The sequence below is a fragment of the Schistocerca cancellata genome, chromosome 8 (assembly GCF_023864275.1).
Source record: "Schistocerca cancellata isolate TAMUIC-IGC-003103 chromosome 8, iqSchCanc2.1, whole genome shotgun sequence".
Lineage (NCBI taxonomy): Eukaryota > Metazoa > Arthropoda > Insecta > Orthoptera > Acrididae > Schistocerca > Schistocerca cancellata.
In genome coordinates this window covers 91,950,060-91,976,274 of record NC_064633.1, presented here as the reverse complement: position 1 = coordinate 91,976,274, position 26,215 = coordinate 91,950,060, and the positions used below count along the sequence as shown (strand labels likewise).

The 26,215-nt window shown below is 37.7% G+C and overlaps 1 protein-coding gene across 3 annotated transcripts in view; it reads left to right on the top strand.

The window, feature by feature from the left end:
• The window catches only part of LOC126094911 (phosphatidylinositol phosphatase PTPRQ-like), a 425,768-nt gene that overhangs the window by 266,563 nt on the left and 132,990 nt on the right, over positions 1–26,215 (top strand). For all 3 annotated transcript variants that reach the window (XR_007521896.1, XM_049909550.1, XM_049909549.1), the window contains 2 exons: positions 4,130–4,206; positions 20,732–20,866. Coding sequence is in view for 2 of the 3 variants with exons in the window: in XM_049909550.1 (XP_049765507.1) it covers positions 4,130–4,206; positions 20,732–20,866 (212 nt within the window). In the remaining variant the exon portion in view is untranslated. The remainder of the gene's footprint in view (positions 1–4,129; positions 4,207–20,731; positions 20,867–26,215) is intronic.

Below are 26,215 nucleotides of genomic sequence, written 5' to 3'. Positions count from 1 at the left end.
CTAGTTATAAAATATTCTCTGTTGTAATAAATAGTAAAATGATCATTCAATAAATACCACACAAACAGTATTAAATTATACAGTGGAATGTAGCAAACCAACCACATCTGTGTATTCTGGTCGTCATGAGCTGCTGAGCACTGCTACACTGACTTGCTGATATTTTCATATGATGCCCAACAATTGGCATCACTTGCACATCATGAAAAAGGTGAACATTCAAACACATGTACCTCAAATTTCCATTGGGGAAACAATACTTCTGTTGCAACTGTAACACAGTAAAAAGCAATGTACACAATGTACACAAAGGGTCTGAAAGGGATAAGACTCAATTAGACTCACAAAAAATTGTTCTTCAAGCTGCCAAATAAGTGTCATGGTAAAATATAAATAAAGTTAAAAACTTTTAAATGTGGTTCACAGTGTATGACAACATGTGAGAGGCGATCAGTGTATTTTGTTCACCATATTAAGTAACAGTCTGCCTTTGGTAACAATAATACCATACAGAATAACTATAAATTGATGGTTGTCATCCCTCACACACAAAGAAACAGTATAATCTGCACAGATACAGAAAGTAATCAATCATGCGCGATCCAAATATATCTTATGAACTAATATAAAATTTGTATGTTTCTTTGTTTAATAGAACAAATCACATGTGAGTATGGTCAGTATTATTAACACATAGCTATGGAGGGACACTGAAGTAATTATGTATTTTTAAAGCAACATGAAACTATCAGAATGTGTTTCCAAAATCACATCAGAAAGTAGTGAAAGAAAACTCTGCAGATTTGTAACATCTGTTAATTGCAGATGAACTTCAAAGTTAGAAACTAATTATTACATCTACAATAGTGTTCCTCTTTGAGGCAGAAACATAAAGTGACAGAAGGAGAGATCACAGAAAGCATTTGACAAATATTCAGCAGAGGGTGAGAAAGGTGAGCCCAGGTAGAAGTCTAGGTACAGACTGCTTAGATCAGGTAGACGCAATGGGCAATAATGACATAGTGCTCAGCTCGGCATGTAGCAAGTATAACTGTAGCAGCCACAGGGTTAAATAATAATAAACTATACAGTGTTAGAGATACATTATTAACTATGAGTATTATGAAAAAACATTCTTTTACACATCACAAATTGAACTGATAATGTCTCATTTATGTGCACATACATGAATTACCAGCAGTTAACATACAAAAATAGATAATTATCTCTTTATTTAAGAAGTAGCAATATTCTTGATTGCAGATGCACAGGTATCAGACAATTGTGGTGGCATCATACGTTCCACTACCTCCTTGTTGTGTCAGCTGCAGCTCAAGAAATCACTAATTCAAAACTCTCATATATACATAATTAAATTGGATAGATCAGGGCTTCCCAATGTGTGGTCCATGGACCCCTTAGGGGTCCGCTGGCTCTTTCTCGGGGGTCTGCTGCCACCTTTCACCAAATTGTGTAAAATAATGAGTAAAATTATTGAATAAAAATGTGAAAATCAAATTCAGAACTTTTTTTTTGTGTGTGTGAAAATCATGTGTACTTTTACTTCAGGTCATATTCCCAAGCAGCCTTTGCAGTTCCTAAGTGAAAACGCATACACAGTTTAGTGCCGGAGAATGTGTCTTCTCTGATCGACTGTTTCGCAACAATGCAGAACTGGAAAATGGCTTTATAAAACAGATTTCCAGAATAGATTTTGAAGTGTTTACCTGACCAACCAAAAGTGGAACTGGAACATCGGCTTACGAAATTCGGTTTGGAAAATGCATGTAAACTGGGTGAATGTGTTTCCACACATGGCACAACAGGACAACTGTCCTTTAAAGGGAATTCCTTGGCCTCTTTTCTTTTGTGATGTGTTTGTATCCCGAATCATGGGTCTGCCTCTTTTCTTCACAGCCGCGCGAAATGGCGGCGCAGTCTGAGGCGCCATGTCGTGGATTGCGCGGTCGCTCCCGCCGGAGGTTTGAGTCCTCCCTCGGGCATGTGTGTGTGTGTGTGTGTGTGTGTGTGTGTGTGTGTGTGTGTGTGTGTGTGTGTTGTCCTTAGCGGAAGTTAAACTTGAGTTAATAGTGTATAAGACTAGGGACTGATGACCTCAGGAGTTAAGTCCCATAGGCTTTACATATATTTGAAAATTTTTCTTCGGATTTCATGAGAAACCACACACACACACACACACACACACACACACACACACACACACACAGAGCGACTGTTATGAAACATGCATACACAACAGTAGCCAAACATAGGAAGTGAACAGACCATAAGCGGCAGCTTGTCAACAGCGAACAGTTTGGACGTGACGTCGATTGCTCTTGGAGGAAGGCAGCTCCAACATGTGAAATGTCAATTACCAAGTAATTTTAATCAGGCTATAGTGTGTTCAACAAAGGGAGGAAATTCACTAGTAAGTGTCTGGATACTGTAGAAATTCAAATTGGATCGTTAATTTCAAGTTTTTTCATTCATCTCTAAACCAAAGACTACTGATACTTCGGGGTGGGAGGGGGGGGGGGGGGGGTCATTGGAAACATGGCCCTTGCATTAAGAGCTTTCAGTTCCCATGGGTTTCGCTCTGAAATTTAAAGTTACTGTGCTCTTGACTGACTAGGGGTCCGCCATGGATTTTCAATTGAAGAAGGGGTCCGCTGGCTGAAAAGGTTGGGAAGCCCTGGGATAGATGAAGAAACTAATCAGCTAGGGGTGGTAGAACACACACATAAAAGAAGGTTAGAAGGTTGTAATTTGGCAAGCTTTTGGAGCCAGTGGCTCCTTCTTCAGACAGAAGGGTTGAAGGGGAAGGAAGAGGGGTGAAGGAAAAGATTTGGAGAGGTCTAGGAAAAGGGGTAGATTTTGGAAAAGTCACCCAGAACCACAGGTCAGGGGAGACTTACAGCATGGGATGAGGAGAAAAGATTGATTTTTGGGGACTGCATTGGATGATATTTGAAAACCTGAGAGCTTAAAGGTGTAAGACAGGGAAATATGCAAGACAGAGGTCACTGAAGTGTAATCTCTGTCTTGCATATTACCCTGACCTCCTGTTTGCTACTCACCATACAGAGGAGATGTTGAGTCACAGACAGCCACAAGAAAAAGATAGCTAAAAATGTGAGCTTTTGGTAAAAGGCATACTTTTAAAGTAGACAAAGCACACACATTCATGCAAGCACAACTCACACACACGCATGACTGCTGTCTCTGGCCTCATTGGCACAACCAAAGTATTCCTAAAGATGTGGGCTTTTGGCCTAAAGACCATCTTCTAAAGTGAGCAGCACACAGACACACACACACACACACACACACACACACACACACACACACACATTCATGCAAACACAAATCACACACACATGACCATTGCCTCTGGCCACCAAGCTCACTTGTATAGCAGTCTTTTTGTGTGTCTGTCTGTGATTCAGCATCTCCTCTATATGGTGAGTACCAATATTGCCATTATTCTATCCTGGATTTTCTGTTGTTTGTTTTGGAATTTTATAACATATTCTGAGTATGTACTTGGATATAGATTTTTTATGGCTTATGGTAATTCCATTACAGTACATTATATAACTTTTACACTCAGATGTTTGTGATAATCACTCTAGACAATCTTCATGTTTAAGTAATTGCTTCAGAAACATGTCTTGTTCATTCTGTGTACTCTGATATGGTGTTTTGAGTAGACAAGATGGGTTGTTGATGCCATTACTTAGGCCTGAATATGATCCAGAGTGATCAAAACATGTAATGAAATTAAAAAATTGTGGAAGGGAGAATTGTCTTAATTATTTATTTTAAAATGATTAATTTGATATACATAATAATGTGATGACATTTATTCAGTGAAAATTTTCACTGGTTGGATAACTCAAACCAATTTAAGTAAGAAAATAACTACAGGAATGTTTGATGGAGTCGATAAAAGTGATGTACTAAGAACTGATCACCAGTTATAAACAAGAACTCATTAGCAGGAAAGTTCTTTGTGAACTGCATATTTTGCTTTGTTTCAAGATGTGTTATGTATTTGTAAGAATCAACTATGTAATTATATTCCATATGTGTGCACTCATGCAGAAGTTTTGCTGTTGTATTTCAGTTGATGCTAATCGTGTAAAGTTGGATATCGTTGATGGCGATCCATCATCCGACTATATAAATGCATCTTTTATTCAGGTAATTTTCTGTTATTTCAACAAGAAACTACCATAAATAAATTATTTAATATTTGATGACAATATTATGAAAAGGGTAGACTGCTACTTACCAGTAGAGGAGATGCTGAATCACAGACAGGCACACAAAGAGACTGCTGTAAATACAAGCTTTTGGCCAAAAGGGCTTCTTTTAATGTAGAATATGTACACACATTCATGCAAAAACAACTTGCATACACATGGCCATTGTGTGTGGCCAAAGAGGCTGTGGCTTTCAATTAAGAGATAGAGACATATAAACTGACACAAACAGTTGGGATAATAATATGAATAAAGTGGCTATGTTGTATTTAACACAAAACATTATCCAAATATTGTGTTTGACTTTTAAAACCATTGCAAAATGTCCAGAAATATGTATCTTAACAGGAAGAAAATATCAAGGCAGAAATGGCATAAGTATGAAGGACTTTTATAAATCCTTGAACTGATATCTAGGGAGAGGAACTGAAGACTAGAAAAATCTGAATGAATATTGGTGGCTCATAACCAAAGTAATGCACTCCTCCAGCTGCCACTTGTAACTCTACCAACCTCTCTTTAATAATGAATATCCAAAAGTCAAACTGATATGATCTAAGTAGTGTTTCTACTGTAATAAACATAGTTTTTAACACTCTGCACAGTATTGTGATGAGTGGAAGTTACACCAAAAAATTATACATAACCTGTTGTTTTTGTTGCTGCCTCCACCTTGTTGAATTCTTCTTTAAAAATTTGCATGATTCTGTATTTGCATGTGGAAGCTATGTAAATAAAAGATTCAGGTGTATTTTCAAATTTATCATCATTTATTTGTTCTTCACATGATATAAACAGCATTTCCAAAAGACTGACTGTCCAAAGCACATCAAGGCAAAACACTAATATAAAAACACTAAGATAAAAAACTGAGCTAAAAAAACTGCAGCAGTAGACACACATACCCACACGCACACATACACTCACACAAGTGCAACTTGCACACACATCTGCAGTCTCAGAGAGCTGAAACTACCAGCTCTCTGAGACTGCAGACGTGTGTGCAAGTTGCGCTTGTGTGAGTGTGTGTGTGTGCGTGTGTGTATGTGTGTCTACTGCTGTCAAAGGCCTTAATAACCGAAAGCTATGATTGTGTGAATCTTTTTATTGTTCCTATCATGATTCAGCATCTCCGCTATATGGTGAGTAGCAACTTTCCTTCTCTTAAATTATATAAACATGTATATAAGTCTTATTATGTTTGAAAAACTTACTCCTCTTGTTTCTTACTGTGTCATCCGTCATCATAGCTGATGAAATGTGTGTCCACCCATCAGCTACTGTTGTGCCTTGTATATTGTTTTAAATCATATTTTTTATCACCTTTTCATTCTTATCTTCTCACATACTCTTGAAATCATTTCCAAATAAGTTAGTTAATTTGAGATATTTTGCATTTTTACTTTACCATTTGCTTGAAACTCCAACTTTGTCTTTAATAGCTTCTTTGTTCTATTTTAGATTTTTCTTTTGTTTTGCTTTCCTCATATACACAAAATCTTTTGTGCAGTTTCGACATTTTGTCGATGTAGGGCCAGCAACCCTTTTGTTTAATTAAGAGTTTATTACTTCTGTCACAGTTGCAGTACATATATTTTAATGGCTTGTTTCAAACTGACTGGGCCATCCTCAAGTCTGACCTACTGAGGCAGCACTGCAGTGGTTTGAAGCTAATCACCAAAATATACTTACTGCAACCGTAAAAATGTTAAGAAATTATAGTTGCTACTCACCATGCAGTGGAGATGCTGAGTTACATGTAGGCACAACAAAAAGAATGTCAGAAAGTGAGCTTTCAGACAGCAAGGCCTTTGTTGGAAATAGAAAACGTACACAAACACTTATGCAAATGCAACTCACACACATATAAAAACAGTCTCTGGCTGCTGAAGCCTGACAGCAAGCAGCAGCACATGATGGGAGAAGCAACCAGGTGGTGGGGGTAAGAAGGAGGCTGGGGCTGGTAAGGGGAGGGATAGCAAGTAGGAGTGGGAATGATAAAGTGCTGCTTGTGGGAGCATACAGGGGTGAGGTGGAGAGAGGACAGGGCAGCTAAGTGTAGTGGGGATGTTGGACAGAGGGTAAGGTTGGAGGGTTAGTAGAAAAGGAGAGAAGTAAAACAATTGTGGGTGAACTGGTGGAACAGAGGGCTGTGTAGTGTCAGAATGGGAACAGAGAAGGGGTTAGTTGGGTAAAGACAATGATCAATGAAGGTTGAGGCCAGGAAGGTTACGGGAACATAGGATATATTGTAGGAAGAGTTCCGCTGGGCACATTTCAGAAAAGCTGGTGTTGGTGGGAAGGATCCAGATGGATCCTGTGAAGCAATCATTGAAATGAAGAACATCATGTTGGGTGGCATGCTCAGCAACATGGTGGTCCAACTGTTCCTTGGCCACATTTTGTCGATGGCCTTTCATGCAGACAAAGAACTTGTTGTGTCTCATGCCCTCGAATGCAGCACAGTGGTTGCAGCTTAGCTTGTAGATCACATGACTGGTTTCACAGGTAACCCTGCCTTTGATGACATAGATGATGCTTTTGACTGGACTGGAGTTGGTGGTGGTGAGAGGATGTATGGGACAGGTCTTGCATCTAGGTTTATTACAGGGATATGAGCCTTGAGGCAAGGGGTTGGGAGCAGGGGTTGTCTAGGGATGGATAAGGATATTGTGTATGTTTGATAGGTGGTGGAATGTCACTGTTGGAGAGGTGGGATTGATAGTGGGTAGGGCATTCCTCATTTCAGGGCATGTTGAGTGGTAGTCGAAATCCTGGCAGATAATATGATTCAGTTGTCCAGTCCTGGGTGGTACTGAGTCATGAGGGGAATGCTCCTCTGTGGCCAGATGGTGAGACTTTGGGAGATGGTGAGTGACTGGAGAGATAAGGCTCAGATGAGCTTTTTTACAAAGTTGAGAGAGTAATTACAGTCTGCGAATAGGTTGGCTTAGGATGCTACCATGTGGGTGCCCATAGCCATACCCTGGATTTGTTTGTACATAATAGCTTCAAAGAAGAAGTAGTTATGGGTGAGGATATAGTTGGTCACAGTGAGTAGGAAGGAGGCTGTAGGTTTGAAATCTGTCAGAAATTGGGAAAGGCAATATTCAATAGCAGTAAGGCCTTGGGCATTAGAGATGATAGTGTAAAGGGAGGTGGCATCAACAGCAGTGAACAAGGCACCATGTAGTAAAGGAACAGCAACTGTGGGGAATAAATGGAGGAGATGGTTGGTATCTTTTATATAGGAGGGTAAGTTGTCAGTAATATGCTGAAGGTGTTGGTCTATGAGAGCAGAGATTCTTTCAGTGGGGAGCAGAGATTCTTTCAGTGGGTGTACAGTAACTGGCCACAGTGGGGTGTCCTAAGTGGTTGGGTTTATGGACTTTACAAAGCATGTAGAATGTAGTGTGGGGTGTAGTAGGCGTGAGGTGAGAGATGGACTCCAGGGAGAGGTTCTGGGATGGGCCTAAGGATTTGAGGAGAGATTGGAATGGGGTCACTGTGCCAGGGTTTGTAGGTGAATGAATCTGATAGCTGGTGGAGACCTTCTGTCAGGTAATCCTAGCAGTTCAAAACAACAGTGGTGGAGTCTGTGTCAGCAGGTAGGATTATGTTGGAATCAGTTTTTACTTGGTGGGTTGCAGTTCTTTCTGTTAGTTTGCTTGTTTAGGGTTCTGGGGAATGGTGGTGAGGCTAGGTTTGAGGTTAAGAAATTCTGGAAAGTTAACAGGGGGTGATTTGAGGGCAGTAGGAATGGTTCACAGTTGGATGGAGGAGTGACTGAATCATGAATTGTTCAGCATTGGTCTTTGGCTGAGTCTGATTGGTAGACTTGATGGGGGGCGGAGGTGGGGGGTGGGGGGGAAGAAAAAAAAATGTTTCCCTGTAGGGATCGGGGATCGGGAAAGGAGAGAAGTTCTTTAACAAGTCCTGCAAGACTGAATTTGGGAGTGGGGCAGAATTTGAGATCTTTGGAGATCTTACACATCTGTGACTCTAAGGCTGTTGGAGGAAATGTTCATGAGTGTGTTTTGGGGCTGTTTAGGTTCTGGATTTTGTATAGTGTGGGAGGGAGTTTTTGAGAGGGGGGTGAATGTAGAAAGTCTGTGAGGCAGGGTTTGTCGGCTATGAGGAGATGTGGGGGACGATTGGAGGTTGTTGTAGAGGTGGTGGATAGTGGTAGTCCATGGTGGGTATAGGAAAAGGGTAGAGAGTTTTTTAAGGTGACATTGAGCATGTTGATCAGGTTCCTGGACAATTTCCTAATATTGCTGAATTCTGTCCTGGATTTATCATTGTTTCAGTTTGTACTGCAACTATAACAGATTTGTAATAAATTAATCATGAAAACCTTTTGTTGTATGTATTAGTATGTTTGATAAATAATTATCCCTTTCCTCTACATTCTGCATGTTTAATTTGATCATTTATACTTCACTATACTTAAGTAAATTCTCATAGTGTACCTTTCTGAAATCCTCTCTGATGACTCTCTTCCTTCTAGCATTGTATCAAATTTTACTCTATATCTTACAAGTCTATAATCACTTGCAATTCTAAATGGGTTTAGGACCATCATCATATTCTATAGTATTTTATCATAATAATCAAAAGACAATATCAGAAAAAGATGACTAGTTCTGCTGAAGAAATCTCAGGGGCTATTATAATACTTTTGGAAGACAATACAACTGTCTTCCACCCCCTCCAACTTTACATTAATTCTGACAACTGAGGACAGAGAAATGACAGGATCTTTCAATAAGCTTTTAACTTTCAAGAACTCAGGAAACTTTTGAAAATCAATACAAACTTTAAAAAAATGTATAATTTTAAACTGCCTGGTATTCACTGATGGCCTTTCTCTCCTGTCCAACAACATTCTGCAAACCTGTCAACAGGTAAATTACTACAGGAAATAACATAGAAACTCAGGTCCAGCATATCATTTGGGAGTGGAGGATGGACTGCATTTTCTTAGTATTCTACCAATCAGCTTAAATCTTCCACCTGCCTCCCCCCCCCCCCCCCCCCCCTCTCACCTCCTGTCCCAATTCTTAACTGATTCACCTCTTGCACCCAAATATGCCTATAATGATGATATAAATGTAATATAGAAAATAAGTTTTCTTGCATCATGAAGGATACATATGAACAGTAATTATAATCATACTCACTGAAAATTCAAGAACGTATCACATTCTAATTTTAAATGTAGTTGTCACTATGTGTGTGTTACCTTCCATATCTTGTGAGTAGCATTTGAACAACTTTATAATAACAAAACAATCATTTTTTGACAATATCATGTAACTGGAAAAATAAAAGAATGTACTCACCAAGTGTCGGCAGAACACACACATAAAAGAAGGTTATAGTTAGGTAAGCCTTTGGAGCCAGTGGCTCATTCTTCAGGCAGAAGGGTTGAAGGGGTAGGAAGAGGGTGAAGGAAAAGGACTGGAGAGATCTAAGAAAAGGGTAGATTTTGGGAAAGTCACCCAGAACCATGGGTCAGGGGAGACTTACCAGATGGGATGTGACTCATCCTGTCCAATAAGTCTCCCCTGACCTGCAGTTCTGGGTGACTTTCCCATAATGTACCCATTTTCCTAGAACTTTTCAGTTCTTTTCCTTCAGCCCTCTTCCTTCCCCTTCAACCCTTCTGCCTGAAGAAGGAGCTACTGGCTCTGAAGGCTTGGCTAACCATAACCCTCTTTTATGTGGGAGTGCTTCTCCTGCTTGGTAAATAGATTTGAACAACTTTCACAGATAAATTACATTCACCATCAGTTATATGGGGCATTCAAAAAGAAACAAGCCGGAGGCAATAGTACGGAAACCATTACCTGTATGTTAGAAGTATCAACCCTGGCTGTTGAGACACTTGTCCCACTTTGAGACACGGTGGTGAATGGCTGTCTCATAATATTCCCAGGGCTGCGATGTTAACCAGCTCCGTACATACAGCTGGATGTCATCATACAAGGTGAATCGTTTGTCCCAATACTGACGTTCTTCTTTGGTCAAGATGGCCCCTTCTGATTCACTTCCTGCAGCACAGGACAACAGTGAATGCCCAGAATTAGTCACAAACCTTGACCATACTTCAACAAGCGAACAAATCAAAATGACCTGGCAATCTCACCCATGGGGTCATTCTGCTTCACAACAATGCAAAGCCTCATACAGGCACAGAGTCGTGGCACTCCAGCAGAAATTCTAATGGAAGGTTCTTGGCCACCCACTATACAGTACAGACCTCTCTGTGATTATATCATTTTTGGTCCCCTTAAAAAGGCTCTGAGGGGCAAATGATTCATCTCGGTTGTTGACATCCAGCTGTACTTGCAGAACTGGTTAACATCGCAGCCCCGGGAATTTTATGACACAGCCATTAACTGCCTTGTGTCACAGTGGGAGAAGTGTCTCAACAGCCAGGATCAATACTTCTAAAATACAGGTACTAGTTTCTGTAATTATGCCCCCGGCTTGTTTCTTTTTGAATGCCCCTTATATTATAATCAGCTAGTAACTTTCTTTCTTTTTTTCTACATTGGTGTTGCCATGAAAGCACAAGTATCATCATTGTGATATACATATTTTTCCTAATTGCCACATCAGTACTGCTCACCAATTAATTAGTTTTTATGATCAATGACCCACTTCTATCTACATTACCTGATTTTCTTACCTGCATGTTCAATGAATGCATGCATATACAGTTTCTATTCATTAACTGAGTTTGTGTAAAATCAAAGGTTACTAGCATTTATGAGAATTAAAATAAGTTCTGGGGCAAGAAATCTGCTTTAAGTTCCTTCCACACAAATCATTTCAAGACTTTTGGCTTTGTGCAAGTTGGTAGTATTACATATTCTTTCATAAAATGATAAGTTTATTACCTTACAATGTAATGTTATAGAAGGCTAAAGATAAAAAATATATACTTTTTTTACATTGGCCACTTCTCTCATAAGAATGAAAAAAATGGTCCATGCAGACTGTAATCAATTTATTGTCTGTACTATTAGCTAATTTTGACCATTGGTCATTTTCAGGCACTCATCACAAGCCTCAATCTTCAGATAATATTGAACTAAGGGACATAACCTTATTTGGTTTCTGTTTAGTTCTGTTTTTCAGTAAGACTATAGATTATTTAAATCTGTAATGGAGCTTTCTTTGGTTTGTTAAGAATTTTCTAATGAATTCGTTGAACCATGTCACATATTTCCCATCCATTATAATGTTGTATGATTCATAATTATCTGTTCAGTAACAGCAAGTTATGCACATGCTGATGGGTACTTGGCCCAGTTTATGTACTTCAGGAGATACATAAAGGATGCTCCTCAGAAAGAGTACAAGCTAGCTTAAATCTGTATTCCAGAGCAAAATCCAGTCCACATCATATCAAAGTTCCACCAATGGCAAATAAAGTCCACAATATTGACACCAGTGTCAAACCAGTAACACACTTGCTGCATACACCACATATTGTGTAGCATCTGACTCAGACTGGCTCTGGGCCAGCTTATGTGCTGAATTTTGGTGTAGTCCCATCAGAGGGCACTCCTGATGACCAGCATCCTCTGGGTAATGGCACAATATCAGTCATCAGTCATATCATGCCAGTTATTTTATTTCAGTAGTGATGTCAGCTGGCAGCAATACAATCTGTTACATTTCTTGAAAAATATTAGATTTATAACAACAAAAATAATCAATTTTTGATAACATAATGTAATTGGATAGATAAAAAATTACATTATATTATTAATATTAGATTGATAGCTCCTCTACATTTTTGTCTGTGTTGAAAATTAACAATCAGTTTATTGTCACGTTATGCTTACACTTCATAAAACTACATCTATACACTGCAAACCACCATGAGGCTGTTGTTGTTGTTGTTGTTGTTGTTGTTGATGTTGTTGTTGTATTTATTGGTCCTGTTGCCTACAAAGCAGCTTATGCATAAGACATTGGACATGTCAATTATAAACATGCAGCTGAAAGTCATTTCTAGGCATAAGTATTTAAGGTTACAGTAATACACTTTATACATAAGTATTTAGGCCTATATAACACACTTCACAAATTTAAATATTCTTCAATGGAGTAAAAGCAGTGATGCTGTAAATATGACTTAGGGATTTTCCAAAGGTACTGACCTCAGTAATATCTTTTATGTTTTCAGGAAGTTTGTTATAAAGCTTAACTACCATGTGAATAGCACCTTTTGGTACAGATCTGTGCTGATTTGGGTTATATGTAAGTTTCTGTTTTGTCTGGTAAAATGATCTTGTATATCACATTTTTTTTCAGTCTGCAGTCCTTACCTATTAATTTATTACAAAGAATAAAAGGGTTTTCATAATGTATACACATGGTAGTGGAGGAATACCAGATTTCTTAAACAGAGGTTTACAAGTCTTGCCCCCAAACACGATTCTAATGGCCCTTTTCTGTAGTTTAAAAGTGCTATTAACTGTTTTAGCATTTTTCCAGAAAGTGACCCCATATCTCATATGAGAATGAAAGTAGGCATGATATGCATTCATTGCTTTTTTCTCACAACAGCATGATTTTAGTGAGCAAAGAAGGTGACATGTTTTGCTCAGTTCTGCATTGAGATATTCAATATGCTTATTCCATTTGACATTGCTATGCAGTCCTAAGAGTTTGGTTTCAGTATTGTTACCAACTAGTTCATCATTGATAGAGACCAATGGGATAAACATGTTCTTGTTAGGAGAATTGTGGAATTTTAGTGAAATGGTTTTTTTACTGTTTATTACAACCTTATTATTCTTTGCCCAGTTACTGACTGCTGTAACTGTTCATTGTTGTCACCTTTTAGTAGAATTGTGGTATCATCTGCAAATATGATTGTTTTATGTGCATTAACATTTAAGTTTAGATCATTTATGTACAGCAGGAATAGAAGGGGTCCCATTACTGATCATTGTGGTACACCACTTTTAATTTGTTTATAGTCAGATAAGTGTTCAGACACAGTTTTTAATTCAATATTTGTGTGCTTGCTGCACATTGTTGCTTATGATCAGTCAGGAAGGAGCTGATCCATTTGTTGGACAGACCTCAAGTACCATACCTTTCAAGCTCTTATAGCAGAATTTTATGATCCACCATGTCAAAAGCTTTTGACAATTCAATAAATACCCCTGTTCATTCCTGCTTTTTGTCCATCAGGTTTAGGATGGATTTGCACTTGTAAATAACACTTGCCATTGATGCCTTATTTCTGAATCCATGTTTTTCATGACATAGGATGCTGTTTTTATTTATAAATTTCACAAGTTTGTCATACACAACCATTTTAAATACATAAGAGATGCAAGAGGAAATTGTGATGGGTCTGTAGTTATTTACATTAGCTTTCTCACCTTTTTAGTATACTGGAATAACTTTTGATGTTTTCAATACATCAGGGAAAGTACCTGCCTGAAGTGAGCAGTCACGTAAGTGAGTGAGTATTTAAATTAGGTTTGATGCACTCTTCATTAATATTATTGCAGGTATACCATCACTGCCTGCAGGGATGGAATTTTTTAGTCCTTTCATTGCTTTAACTACTTCATTTTGTGAAACAGAACTGATGTACATTGGCCCTCAATATGCACTTATTTTATATTCATTTGCCTGGGTGCTCTTAAAGTTTGATTGTGACATATTATCAGCAACACATGTGAAAAAATTGTTAAATGTGTTGGCTACTTCTAAGGGGTTTGTTACTTTTTACACGATTGTCTGTATTTCCATATTCTTTTTTTTTTTTAAACACTCAACATAGCCTTTGAACACAAACATACACACAAAATTCAAGCTTTCGCAACAAACTGTTGCCTCATCAGGAAAGAGGGAAGAAGAGGGAAAGACGAAAGGATGTGGGTTTTAAGGGAGAGGGTAAGGAGTCATTCCAGTCCCGGGAGTGGAAAGACTTATCTTAGGGGGAAAAAGTGACGGGTATACACTCGCACACACACACATATCCATCCACACATATACAGACACAAGCAGACATATTTAAAGACCAAAGACAGAAATATATGTGGAGAGATAAAGGTGAACTAGAAAGCAACTGGAGATCTGGTATGAAAAAAGGCGAAAAAGTGTTGGTTAAGTTGATCCTGTGGTGAACTTGGGTTGGTAGACAGCGATGTGCATAAAGGTTAGGTGGTTGTGTTGCCGCTAAATCACGTTAAAGGACGGAGAAATTCGGAAAAATTTCGAAAAAACGTATTAAAAAGAGTGGTGTTGTGGTGAAAGATTACGAAAATGGGGCTAACAATTGTCTGACGAAGAAATAATGACGTTAAAACCTGTGGGGAGTGGCTAAAATGATCAGTGATGTGCGAAAAACGGAAGTGGAAATAAAGTGAAAGTTATTAGAACTAGCCTAAATGGTTGTTTAATACGTGAAAGCAGCTGTTATTGAACTAGAAACGGTGGACTTTAAGCAGCGGTAGTGTTGAAAGCGGAAAATAAAATTTTTTCGGTTATGGTTTGGAAGTGGGTTACGTATTATTGAGCATATATAGGCGGGATAAAATTGTATAGTAGATTACGGTAAAAGGGGAAGGTGAATACAAAGTGAGACTACTGGTAAAAACAGAAAGAGAAAATAAAGAGAAAATAAGACGACAGGAAAGATTTCGAAATGCAACAGCGACAATAACAAACGTAATTGTTGGGTTCAAATTAATGATATGGTTATAATAGAAGGAAACATTCCACGTAGGAAAAATATACCTAAAAACAAAGATGATGTGACTTACCAAATGAAAGTGCTGGCAGGTTGACAGACACACAAACGAACACAAACATACACACAAAATTCAAGCTTTCGCAACAAACTGTTGCCTCATCAGGAAAGAGGGAAGAAGAGGGAAAGACGAAAGGATGTGGGTTTTAAGGGAGAGGGTAAGGAGTCATTCCAGTCCCGGGAGCGGAAAGACTTACCTTAGGGGGAAAAAGGGATGGGTATACACTCGCACACACACACATATCCATCCACACATATACAGACACAAGCAGACATATTTAAAGACTTTAAATATGTACTTGGGTAGCAGCTTTTACTTCAGCACTTAAATTATAGGATGTTGCAAGATTCAAAAGGGTCTCTCTATTTCCACTACTTGTGAGGAAATCAATATTGAAGTCACAACAGATTATCAATGCACAATCCTTTTTATTTACTTTATCTAGCAATGACTCCATTTTGTTTAAGAAAAGTTCAAAATTTCCAGATGGTGATCATTAAACTGTAGCAATAACCAGGTTGAAGTGAGTAATTTTTGTAGCTGCAATTTCATAATCCTTTTCGACATTTGTTCTAGTTAAGTCAGATAGGGTAATAAAATACACATTTTTCCTTTGTGTAGATTGCCACACCACCCTGCATGCTGTTTTTCCTGCAGTAGTAAGAAGCCAAAATGAATTTGTTTATTTTTGTATTCTGGATGAATTCTGAGTTAAGCCAGTGCTCAGTAATGAATAACACTGAGATATTTTTAAGTTTGTCTGTTAACAGTACATTAATTTCATCGATCTTATTACACAGGGATTGTACATTATGGTGTTAAATTTTTAGATCAGGCATATTCATGATTTTATAATTGGGAGTCATATTTACAGCATCATATACCTTTAGTTTAAATTAGAATCATCAGTGGCATTGTATTTTTGTTCTTCTTTCTTGTTCATTTTGTTTTCCACACTGTTGTTGGAAGGATGTACAGGAAGCTGATGTATCACAGGGTACATCCAATTGCACCAGTTATTAAGATTTCTTGCCATTCCATTCAGGTATGGAGCATGGGAAGAATGGTTGTTTCCACTGAACAATTTGTATTATTTTTTAAGCTGTGAAAGCTGTTGATATTATAATAGCACAAAGGTCACATATTTTGTTACTTGGGTCAAAAGGCTAAGGCAGATTGCTAACCAGCAGAACTGTGGTATTACTGTTATTAGTGGATTATCTAACTGAATGACATAAATAATTTGGACAGGAAACATTTAGTACATGCATGGAAGTCTCATTCAATCATTAAAACATTGAAATTACTACAATATATAAACACACACACACACACACACACACACACACACACACACACACACACACACACACACACACACACACACACATATTTACAGAGGTTGTACTACTAACTGTCTTTGAACAGTTCTGTCATATGAGTACTGGTAGCTGATTTATTTATTTATTTATTTATTATCATCCCAATGATCACATTTGTGATATAAGATTTGTCAGGGCACATTTTAACAACTATATAATATCTTTACAAAATTTGTATCTGTGCTGAATTCATACTAATCTATCTTATGTTTAATACAATATACAACTAATAAGTGTTTTTACAACATAATTTTTTATGCACTGATGTAATTTCATTTGTCACATTAACTTAAACATATATTTTATACAGTTGCGCAGAGATATTCACTTATGCTGTAATAGCATTTGTCCAGCATGTGGTTCTTTAGAACAGTTTTAAATTTATCCTCATTTTCCAGCTCTTTGATAAGTTTTGGTAGTGCATTAAAAAGTTTGATGCCTTGATTACATACATGTTTCTGGCTTCGGGTCCTTGTTACAGCTTGTATGTGAAGATCTTTACATTGCCGTGTATCGTAATTATGGAAGTCTGTATTGGTTTTCATTTTGTCCTGATTTCTTTTGATCACCAACAGACATTTCAGAATGTATAATGATGGAATTGTTAAAATTTTCAATGCTTTAAAAAGGGGCCTACAATGTGTTTGAGGTGGGCTGTGGCTGTGGGTCATTATCCGAATAGCACGTTTTTGCAATTTGAAAATCTCATTTAGACAACAATTTGTTTTTCCCCAGAATACTATCCCATAGGATGCAATGGACTGAAAATAGTCAAAATATACTAATCTGGTACAGTCATTACTACAAACTCTTGAAATTATTCTAAGCACAAAACATGCTGATGCAGATAGCAACAAGTTACTAATTTAATCATCTTCCTCACTTATTTACATTCAGGTTATTTTACATTCTGAGTACATTAAATTACTTAAATTGTTTGTCACATTATTGTGTGCTTAGTATGTGTGCAATGGAAGCTTATCATGTGTTGCCAGGAAGTATGTGGTATAGACGTCTGACTAACACAAGTTTTACACGAGAAGTTAGAGTAACTTTCCTGAGGCAGAAAGTCAAGAAGTGGTTCCACATAGCTAGTATATGGCACTGATCAGTTTTCATGAAACTTCTCCATTAATAAACTGATATCCAAATAATGTTCAGCTTTTTTGACAACAGTCCATGTTCCTTTCTACCACCGTCATTTTAATGATTCGGAAGATCTATTTCATCAAAGGGAGATCACCTATGATTTGATCTGAATAAAAAAACAAAACAAAAAAACAAAAAAAAGAAATGGGTATGGAATCACAACCAAATGGAATGACAACCAAGCAGTTGCAAAGGACAAATTGACAGTATATCTACTGATAACATATGTTATCTTCTTGTTCTGAAACATTTCAGCCAAGCACTTAGTGCCAGTTTCTCACTGTTGGTCATTTTAATCCTTTATCTTACTGCATTGACACATTGCAGATTGGAACATATTTTACAGGACATGCCTGGTTCTTAATACCTATCTGACATCATTTTATGTTAATTACCATACTCCTCTTGTTGTGTACACCCTTTCACTTCTGTACTGTATATCTTACATCAAGTTCTTGCTCCTCTTTTATCACTTCTGACATTTGCTTCCAATTATCAGCTGGTTTTTGCCTTTCTGTATTGTCTTTTCATCTTTTTATTTATTTTGATATTTTTTCTATGGCATTTATCTATGCTTCTCATTTGTTGGTTAGTTTGATTTATATATTTTTATTGTCTTAGCTTGCTGGTCTGATCTATGCCTTTTGATCCAGTGATTTGGGCATGTATTCACTTTGTCTCTAAATATTCCTGTTTCTTCTAATCCCTTTCTCATTTTTGCTCTTATGCAGACTCTGTTGGTATCCATTAACCAGCAACAAGAGTATCTCTTTGTTATTGTAATTTCATTTTGAAATCTTTTGCATTATAAATGAAAATAATTTAGGAATCAAGGAGGCCACTCTCCCCCCCCCCCCCCCCCCCCCACACACACACACACACAGAGAGAGAGAGAGAGAGAGAGAGAGAGAGAGAGAGAGAGAGAGAGAGTGTGTTTTGCCCCTACATTGTGCCATCTCATCATACACTGTGTCGAGCCAGGAGTTCTTGTGTGTGTGTGTGTGTGTGTGTGTGTGTGTGTGTGTGTGTGTGTGTGTGTGGGTGGGTGGGTGTGTTGTAAGTTGTCAAAGGTTTTCTTCTGAAAGCTGACAAGCTTTCATTCTTTCCTGTGTGTGCCTACCAATGCCTTTACTCGTAAATTATTTAAATTCTAGCCTATCAGAACTTTTTTTCCTATACTTACATTATAGATATTAGTGGCAATGTCTGCAAATTTCTTGTTCTACATACACTGCTCTTGACTTACACAACTGTTGTGCATCATGGAATATACCTATTTTATTTTAAAGGCATCAGTTTATTATTTATAACTGGAATAAAACTGGCATGTGCTGTATGTGTTACTGGTATATAAACTCTCATTTATTATACAGGGTATCCAGTGAAGGAGTCCCGGATTTCGGGATTAAATATATCATAAACTAAGACCAATAGGTGAGTTCATCAAATGGTATGTTTATTGTAAAATCTATAGAAATTTTACGCAAACGCTATGCAGAAGGATCAAAATAATTTGAAAAGCTGTTGACACATAACATTGTATGCTGAACAGTTCATTCAGTATCAGTGCACACAATGAAATGCATCCTCTGCAAGCAGTCTTTCCAATCACATCACAGTCCTTTCAAAATGTCCACCACTAGTGGTATGATGTTCATGTAGTGAGCAATGAAATTTGACACCACATAATGTGATGTCTCAATGGAAATGAAATCAGGTGTCACAGAGATTACTGATTGAAGCTCATACTTTGTGGTGAGATGGTTCTGGTAGACAGTGACTTTCAATGTATCCCACAAAAAGTAGTCACAAGGACTCAGGAAGCCAGGTCATACCTGCACCAGTAAATTTGTGATAATCCAATGTAACAACTACTCCCAAAGTACGCATTAAGAAATTGAAACACCTGTTTGGTGTGATGAGGTCTGGCCTCATTTTGCGGGAACCACTTAGTGTCTGGTCAATCCTAGAAATTATTCCCAAATTGTTCACTAGTAATTATTTTTTGCACAAAAACGGCCATTAATGCCTCTGCTGCATACTGCAGCCATAACACTAACTTTGGGAGAATACCGTGGTACAATGTTTTTGATTCACACAAATGGAGATTTTCAGAACCACACAATCACAAGTATGGTTGATTCATGACTCTAGTGTGCATCTGTGAACTAGATGCAGCCAACATCAAATCCTTCTTTATCAGTCATTATGAGAATCTGGTTTACAGATTCAGCTATCTGTTGCACAGCTTATATAGGTATGGCCTGGTGGCTTTGGATTTTGAATGGAAAGGTGTAGCTCTATTTCAGTATTTTCTGTGCGCTGGAACACATCAAACCAGTCTGCACTGCAATTCTTCAGAGGTATTTCCTTTCATTTTTCTGAATAACTTTAGAAACCATTCCAACATTTTCAGGAATAACTAGTTTACCTGGAGCCAACATTTCCCATTAGATCATCAGCCATACTGCCTGTGCATTGGAATTTGGTGAACAGCTTGTGAATGTTTTTCATGTCACATTGCTTTGGAACATTAAATCAAGTTTGAAAATGGTACCTTGTCATTGTAGGACTGTGGTCTAAGCTGTGGTATTCCATTACCAGAACAGCATATTTTTCAATGGAATACATGGTTTCAACCTCTTCCTTGACTACACTAACCTCCTTTCATATTTCAACTGCTTGCTGTGATCTGTGACACACTACTTATAGGAACTGTGTATCATGATTACAGCACTATCTGTTAGCAGCTTTTTGAGCTATTTCAAAACTTCTGTACAACATCTACATAAAATTCCTACAGCTTTCACAATAAACATACAATTTGCTGCTCTCATCTGCCAGTCTTAGTTTTGAGATATTTAATTTTGATACCAGAGATGCAGCATTCAACTGAGAAGGTTTCACACTACCAGCTATTGGTTGTCCATCTTTGACAGATGAGTGACAGCATTAGTCCCATTAATTTATAGACACACATCATCTGTCCATACATACAGACATACTTACATTTTTATAATATGAATGGATTAGTAAAATGTCATTAAAAATGCAATGTCATGTCTTTGGTTCTTCATTTCCTGGAATAGAACACCTACTATCAAGTTAATACTAATCATGATATTTTTCCTTACAGGGATATAGTAAAAACATTGAGTACATAGCAACACAAGGTCCTAAGGAAGAAACTGTAAAGGATTTCTGGCTCATGGTCTACCAGTATGATGTGACCATAATAGTGATGGTCACTCAGTTAGAAGAACAAGGAAAGGTTAGAATCCTTAAATTATTATTACTATTTAGCTTTGAATGAGTAGAAATTTTGTTATTTACATGATATGGTATATATATGGTTTTGTTTATTCACTAGAAATAAGGTCTTCTTCTCAATACATGCCAGTCATAGAGCATTTAAAATCTGTGGACATCTTAGACTAAATAATCTTTCTGACCCATCTTTAAGTTTGTAATTCGTTGCTTTAGGATCAAACAGATTTGCTAAATGCAGAAACGAAACAGCATCACTCAGATTAAATGTGTATAGTTGAGTAAGGCATTGCACAGAATGAAGGCTGTTTATGCAATTGCTTGATTTCCTAGGGCGGTATAATGGAAATCCCCATTAGTAACATCAGAAATAATGGTGCCCATTGCAGATTAGTGTTCAGCATCATTCCATGTAGGTAGCTTATCCTTTTTATAAATTATTAGTGTACTCATATAAATACTAGACAAAACACATACTACATTGGCAGTCATGTGTGTGTGAGTTGCTTTTGTGTGTGTATGAGTGTGTTTGTCATCTAATTCTGATGAAGGTCTTACTGGCCAAAAGCTGTGTTTGTGAAAGTCTTTTTGTTGTGCCCATGTGTGACTCAGCATCTTTGCTATATGGTGAGTAGCAACTTTCCTTTTCACAATATTATTACATTGACTTTTCTTATTTTTATATATTTTTTTCCCTTTAGAGTGGTTGCCTTCTTGTTGAGTGTATTGTATTTATTTAGACCTATATCTGTTCCACATACAATGCAAACCTATGTGAATGTTGATTTTAATTTCAGTGGACGTGGTTAGAAGCAAAGAACTGTAATTTACAAAACTGAATATTTGGAAACATGTGCACCATAATGTAGTGGAAGGATATAGGTGTATGAGTTGATTTGAGCTGCTTGCTAGTGGTTGTCTGAAGAACTGTTTAACAAAAAATATTTTCTTTTTGGCTACAAAGAGATGCAAGTCCACATACATCTCTTTAGCTCCAAACGTTTTGTAAACTATTGTGGTCAGGTGATTTGATACATTATAATCTGGCATATTAGAAGCTGTTCTTGCATTCAAAGCCTTAAAACAGAAGGATGGAAGAAGGTGAACATATTAAGATGAATGTAAATATGAACAGACAGACAGTGGAAGTGCTAGTAGTGATGGTTTGATGAAGCATGTACAATAACTTTCCCAGTCTGTAACAACCCATCATTGCTTTTAATGTTAATTTAGGGGGAAGAACAAGAATGAAAACATCATTACGTTCTTGATGATGTCATAAATCACACCCCACTGAAGAGCACTGGCCAGAAGTTCCTCATTTCAGGCCATTCCTATATAGAGGATTTTATGAGTCTACCATCAATGATGACATGAATTTTGACAATCAAAACCAGGATACCCAAGCTCTGCAATAATGATGTTAAATATGCTGTCACAAATGCCTTTAACAGCACAGAAATTGCAGCAGTTACTTTCATTTGTGCCTTCAATTTACCAACCATTCTACACAGATCTTAAGCACAAATCAAAGATATCTGTTTCCAAACAATAAAGGAGACCACCAGGAAGTGGAGGGCAAAGCACACAATCTGCTAAAGAAGTAGTGCCTTCTGATAATGCTACAATAGACATTCCACATAGCAGGAGCAGTTCATTCTACAGGAATAGAGGGGCCTGGCCCCACCAGAAATTTTGTGATATTTTTTTTTCAGTTTTATATCAGACAGTTTGAGTATGACATGATTGTAGTGTAGTATGACTGACAGAAACCCAACATAATCAGACCAGTTTCTCTGTTGCACACAAACACAAAGTGTATCATTCTGAAGTTACAAACTAATTTCTCTTTCCCCATCACATTCATTCAAAGCCAAGGGCCAGTGGCAGGTGGCCTGTAGCCCCACACTCCCTCCACACACCTGGTCTACAGTCACAGTGGTGCAATAAAATGGTTTCCCCTTCTCCACCTCGCCCCTCACTAAAGTATAGCTGTGAGCAAGCAAGCACGGGCTCAGTGGAAAGACCACCACATCTTAACCCCTGTTTTCCTGAACCCCAGCCATGTTGTGGGGCCAGCAGCAGATTTCCCTTCCTTCTCCCACACCCCCAGATCCTAAAACTGCAGTCACAGTGACATGACCAAGCTGTTCCTCTCTCTCCACCTCAGCCCTTGCCCTAGTGCAGCTTAATGCCACCTTGAGTGGGCCTGACTGGAAATATTCAAAGTATGCAGCTTTGGTTGTTTCCCACTCTCAAACAGCTGCCACTGAATGAATGACAAATGTTGCCAAATTCAGTCTTTTATATAGGTCAATGATGTGAATTGACCAGTTTAGATTGTTATTAATATGGAATCCCAGGAATTTGGAAGACTCAACTCTCAATATTTCCTTGTCACTGCATTTTATTTCAACATTTTCCCATTTTTGTTTGCTGTTCTAAACTGAATGAACTGAGTCGTGATAACATCGAGGGACAGACAATTTTAAGTGAACCAATCTAGAGCTTCTTTGAACATAGTGATCACAGTATTCACTAGACTCCAGCTGGGTAATTTGTCAATCCAATCATTGTGATGCCTGCAGATACTGTGAAATGTTCTTTTTATGTCACACACAATGGAAAGTCATTGGTAAAGATTAGGAAAAGTAAGGGACCAAATGCTAAGCCCTGTGGTACTCCACATTTCACTGTGCCCCAGTGGAGCAGGCAGGTGCTACAGTGCTACTGCAGAATTATTGAATACTACCTTCTGTCATCTAGATATGACTCGAGCTGCATCCCTGCTTTACCATTTAAGGTGTAGTACTCAGCCTGCATGAATAGAATTTTGTGATCTACACAGTCAAATGCTTTAGATAGATCACATGATTCAGTAGAATAAATACATTCTTCATCTTAGCTGCAATGTTGCAGAAGATCATGCCATAAGATAAGACTGGGTGAAAGTATGCTAGTAATCTTGTCTGCAGATCAACACAGTGAGAGAGGCATCTGAGTGCAAAGCCAGGTAAACTGAGCTTTATGATTAACTTACCCACATGCTGTTGACACCTCCACTTATAACTGGTACATTGGGTAGGACCCTATGCCATACACTTCACAGTGGTTTGCACAGTGTAGATGTAGATGTAGAACTAGGACAGAAACTATCAAGAACTGCAAAGCTGAGTACTTGGAGTAGTATTGCTGTATAATTTCTAAAGTATTATATATATATGTATATATATATATATATATATATATATATATATATATATATATATATATATATATAATTTCTAAAGTATTATATATATATATATATAATAGAAGGAAACATTCCACGAAGGAAAAATATACCTAAAAACAAAGATGATGTGACTTACCAAATGAAAGTGCTGGCAGGTCGACAGACACACAAACGAACACAAACATACACACAAAATTCAAGCTTTCGCAACAAACTGTTGCCTCATCAGGAAAGAGGGAAGGAGAGGGAAAGACGAAAGACGAAAGGATGTGGTTCCTGATGAGGCAACAGTTTGTTGCAAAAGCTTGAATTTTGTGTGTATGTTTGTGTTCGTTTGTGTGTCTGTCGACCTGCCAGCACTTTCATTTGGTAAGTCACATCATCTTTGTTTTTATATATATATATATATATATATATATATATATATATATATATATATATATATATATATATATATATATAGAGAGAGAGAGAGAGAGAGAGAGAGAGAGAGAGAGAGAGAAGTTGTGAGCTTTCCATTATTGTAGTATAATTTCTAAAGTATTATTTATATAGAGAAGTTGTGAGCTTTCCATTATTTTAGGGGATAAAAATAAAAAATTGCATTACTACATTTCATTAATAAGTTTGTTTATTTCCTGCTTGTGCAGAAAATGCAAATTAACCAAATCTCAGTTTTTACCATCATGGCAGTTAATCACATACAGAAACAGCACCCTTTGTGAAAATATTTGACTGGTAACATTTCGCTAATTCAGAAATTTCCACAGATTTCTTCTGTAAATTATGTACCAGTATCATAGTCAGTAACATTTTTTACTAAGTGAAAGTACAAAAAGTGTCCTAATTGCAATTTTTCATTGAGCAGTGACCCATAAATATTATTTCCAGGGGGAAAGGGGGGGGGCAGTGGTGGTGGAACCCACATGTCACATTTGACAGGTGAAGTGGAAACTGCTGCAGAGAAGTAAGAAACAGTTGCCAGTGTGAAGAAAGAAATAATTGACAGTTGGAAGATTGCCTATGGTTTTTTTATCTCAAGTGCTGTGAAGCTACCAGTTTGATAGAGTTTGGGCAGAGGTGTCAGTCGAGGCGGAAGTACAGAGTCAGAGATGTTGTTGAATGACAAGTGAGGTATGAGCGGTGGCATGTATATGTGCGGATGGATATGTGTGTGTGTGTGTGTGTGTGTCTGTGAGTGTGTGAGTGCACGAGTGTATACCTGTCCTTTTTTCCCCCTAAGGTAAGTCTTTCCTCTCCTGGGATTGGAATGACTCCTTACCCTCTCCCTTAAAACCCACATCCTTTTGTCTTTCCCTCTCCTTCCCTCTTTCCTGATGAAGCAACCGTGGGTTGTGAAAGCTTGAATTTTGTGTGTGTGTTTGTGTTTGTTTGTGTGTCTATCAACATACCAACGCTTTTGTTTGGTAAGTTGCATCATCTTTGTTTATATATATATATATATATATATACCTAAAAACAAAGATGATGTGACTTACCAAATGAAAGTGCTGGCAGGTCGACAGACACACAAATGAACACAAACATACACACAAAATTCAAGCTTTCGCAACAAACTGTTGCCTCATCAGGAAAGAGGGAAGGAGAGGGAAAGACGAAAGGATGTGGGTTTTAAGGGAGAGGGTAAGGAGTCATTCCAGTCCCGGGAGCGGAAAGACTTACCTTATGGGGAAAAAAGGACGGGTATACACTCGCACACACACAAATATCCATCCACACATATACAGACACAAGCAGACATATTTCAATGTTTCCTTCTATTATATATGGTGTCTGTGTATGTGTGGATGGATATGTGTGTGTGTGCGAGTGTATACCTGTCCTTTTTTCCCCCAAGGTAAGTCTTTCCGCTCCCGGGATTGGAATGACTCCTTACCCTCTCCCTTAAAACTCATATCCTTTTGTCTTTCCTTCTCCTTCCCTCTTTCCTGACGAGGCAACCGTTGGTTGCGAAAGCTTGGATTTTGTGTGTATGTTTGTGTTTGTTTGTGTGTCTGTCGACCTGCCAGCACTTTCATTTGGTAAGTCACATCATCTTTGTTTTTAAATATATTTTTCCTTCATGGAATGTTTCCTTCTATTATAACCGTATCATAT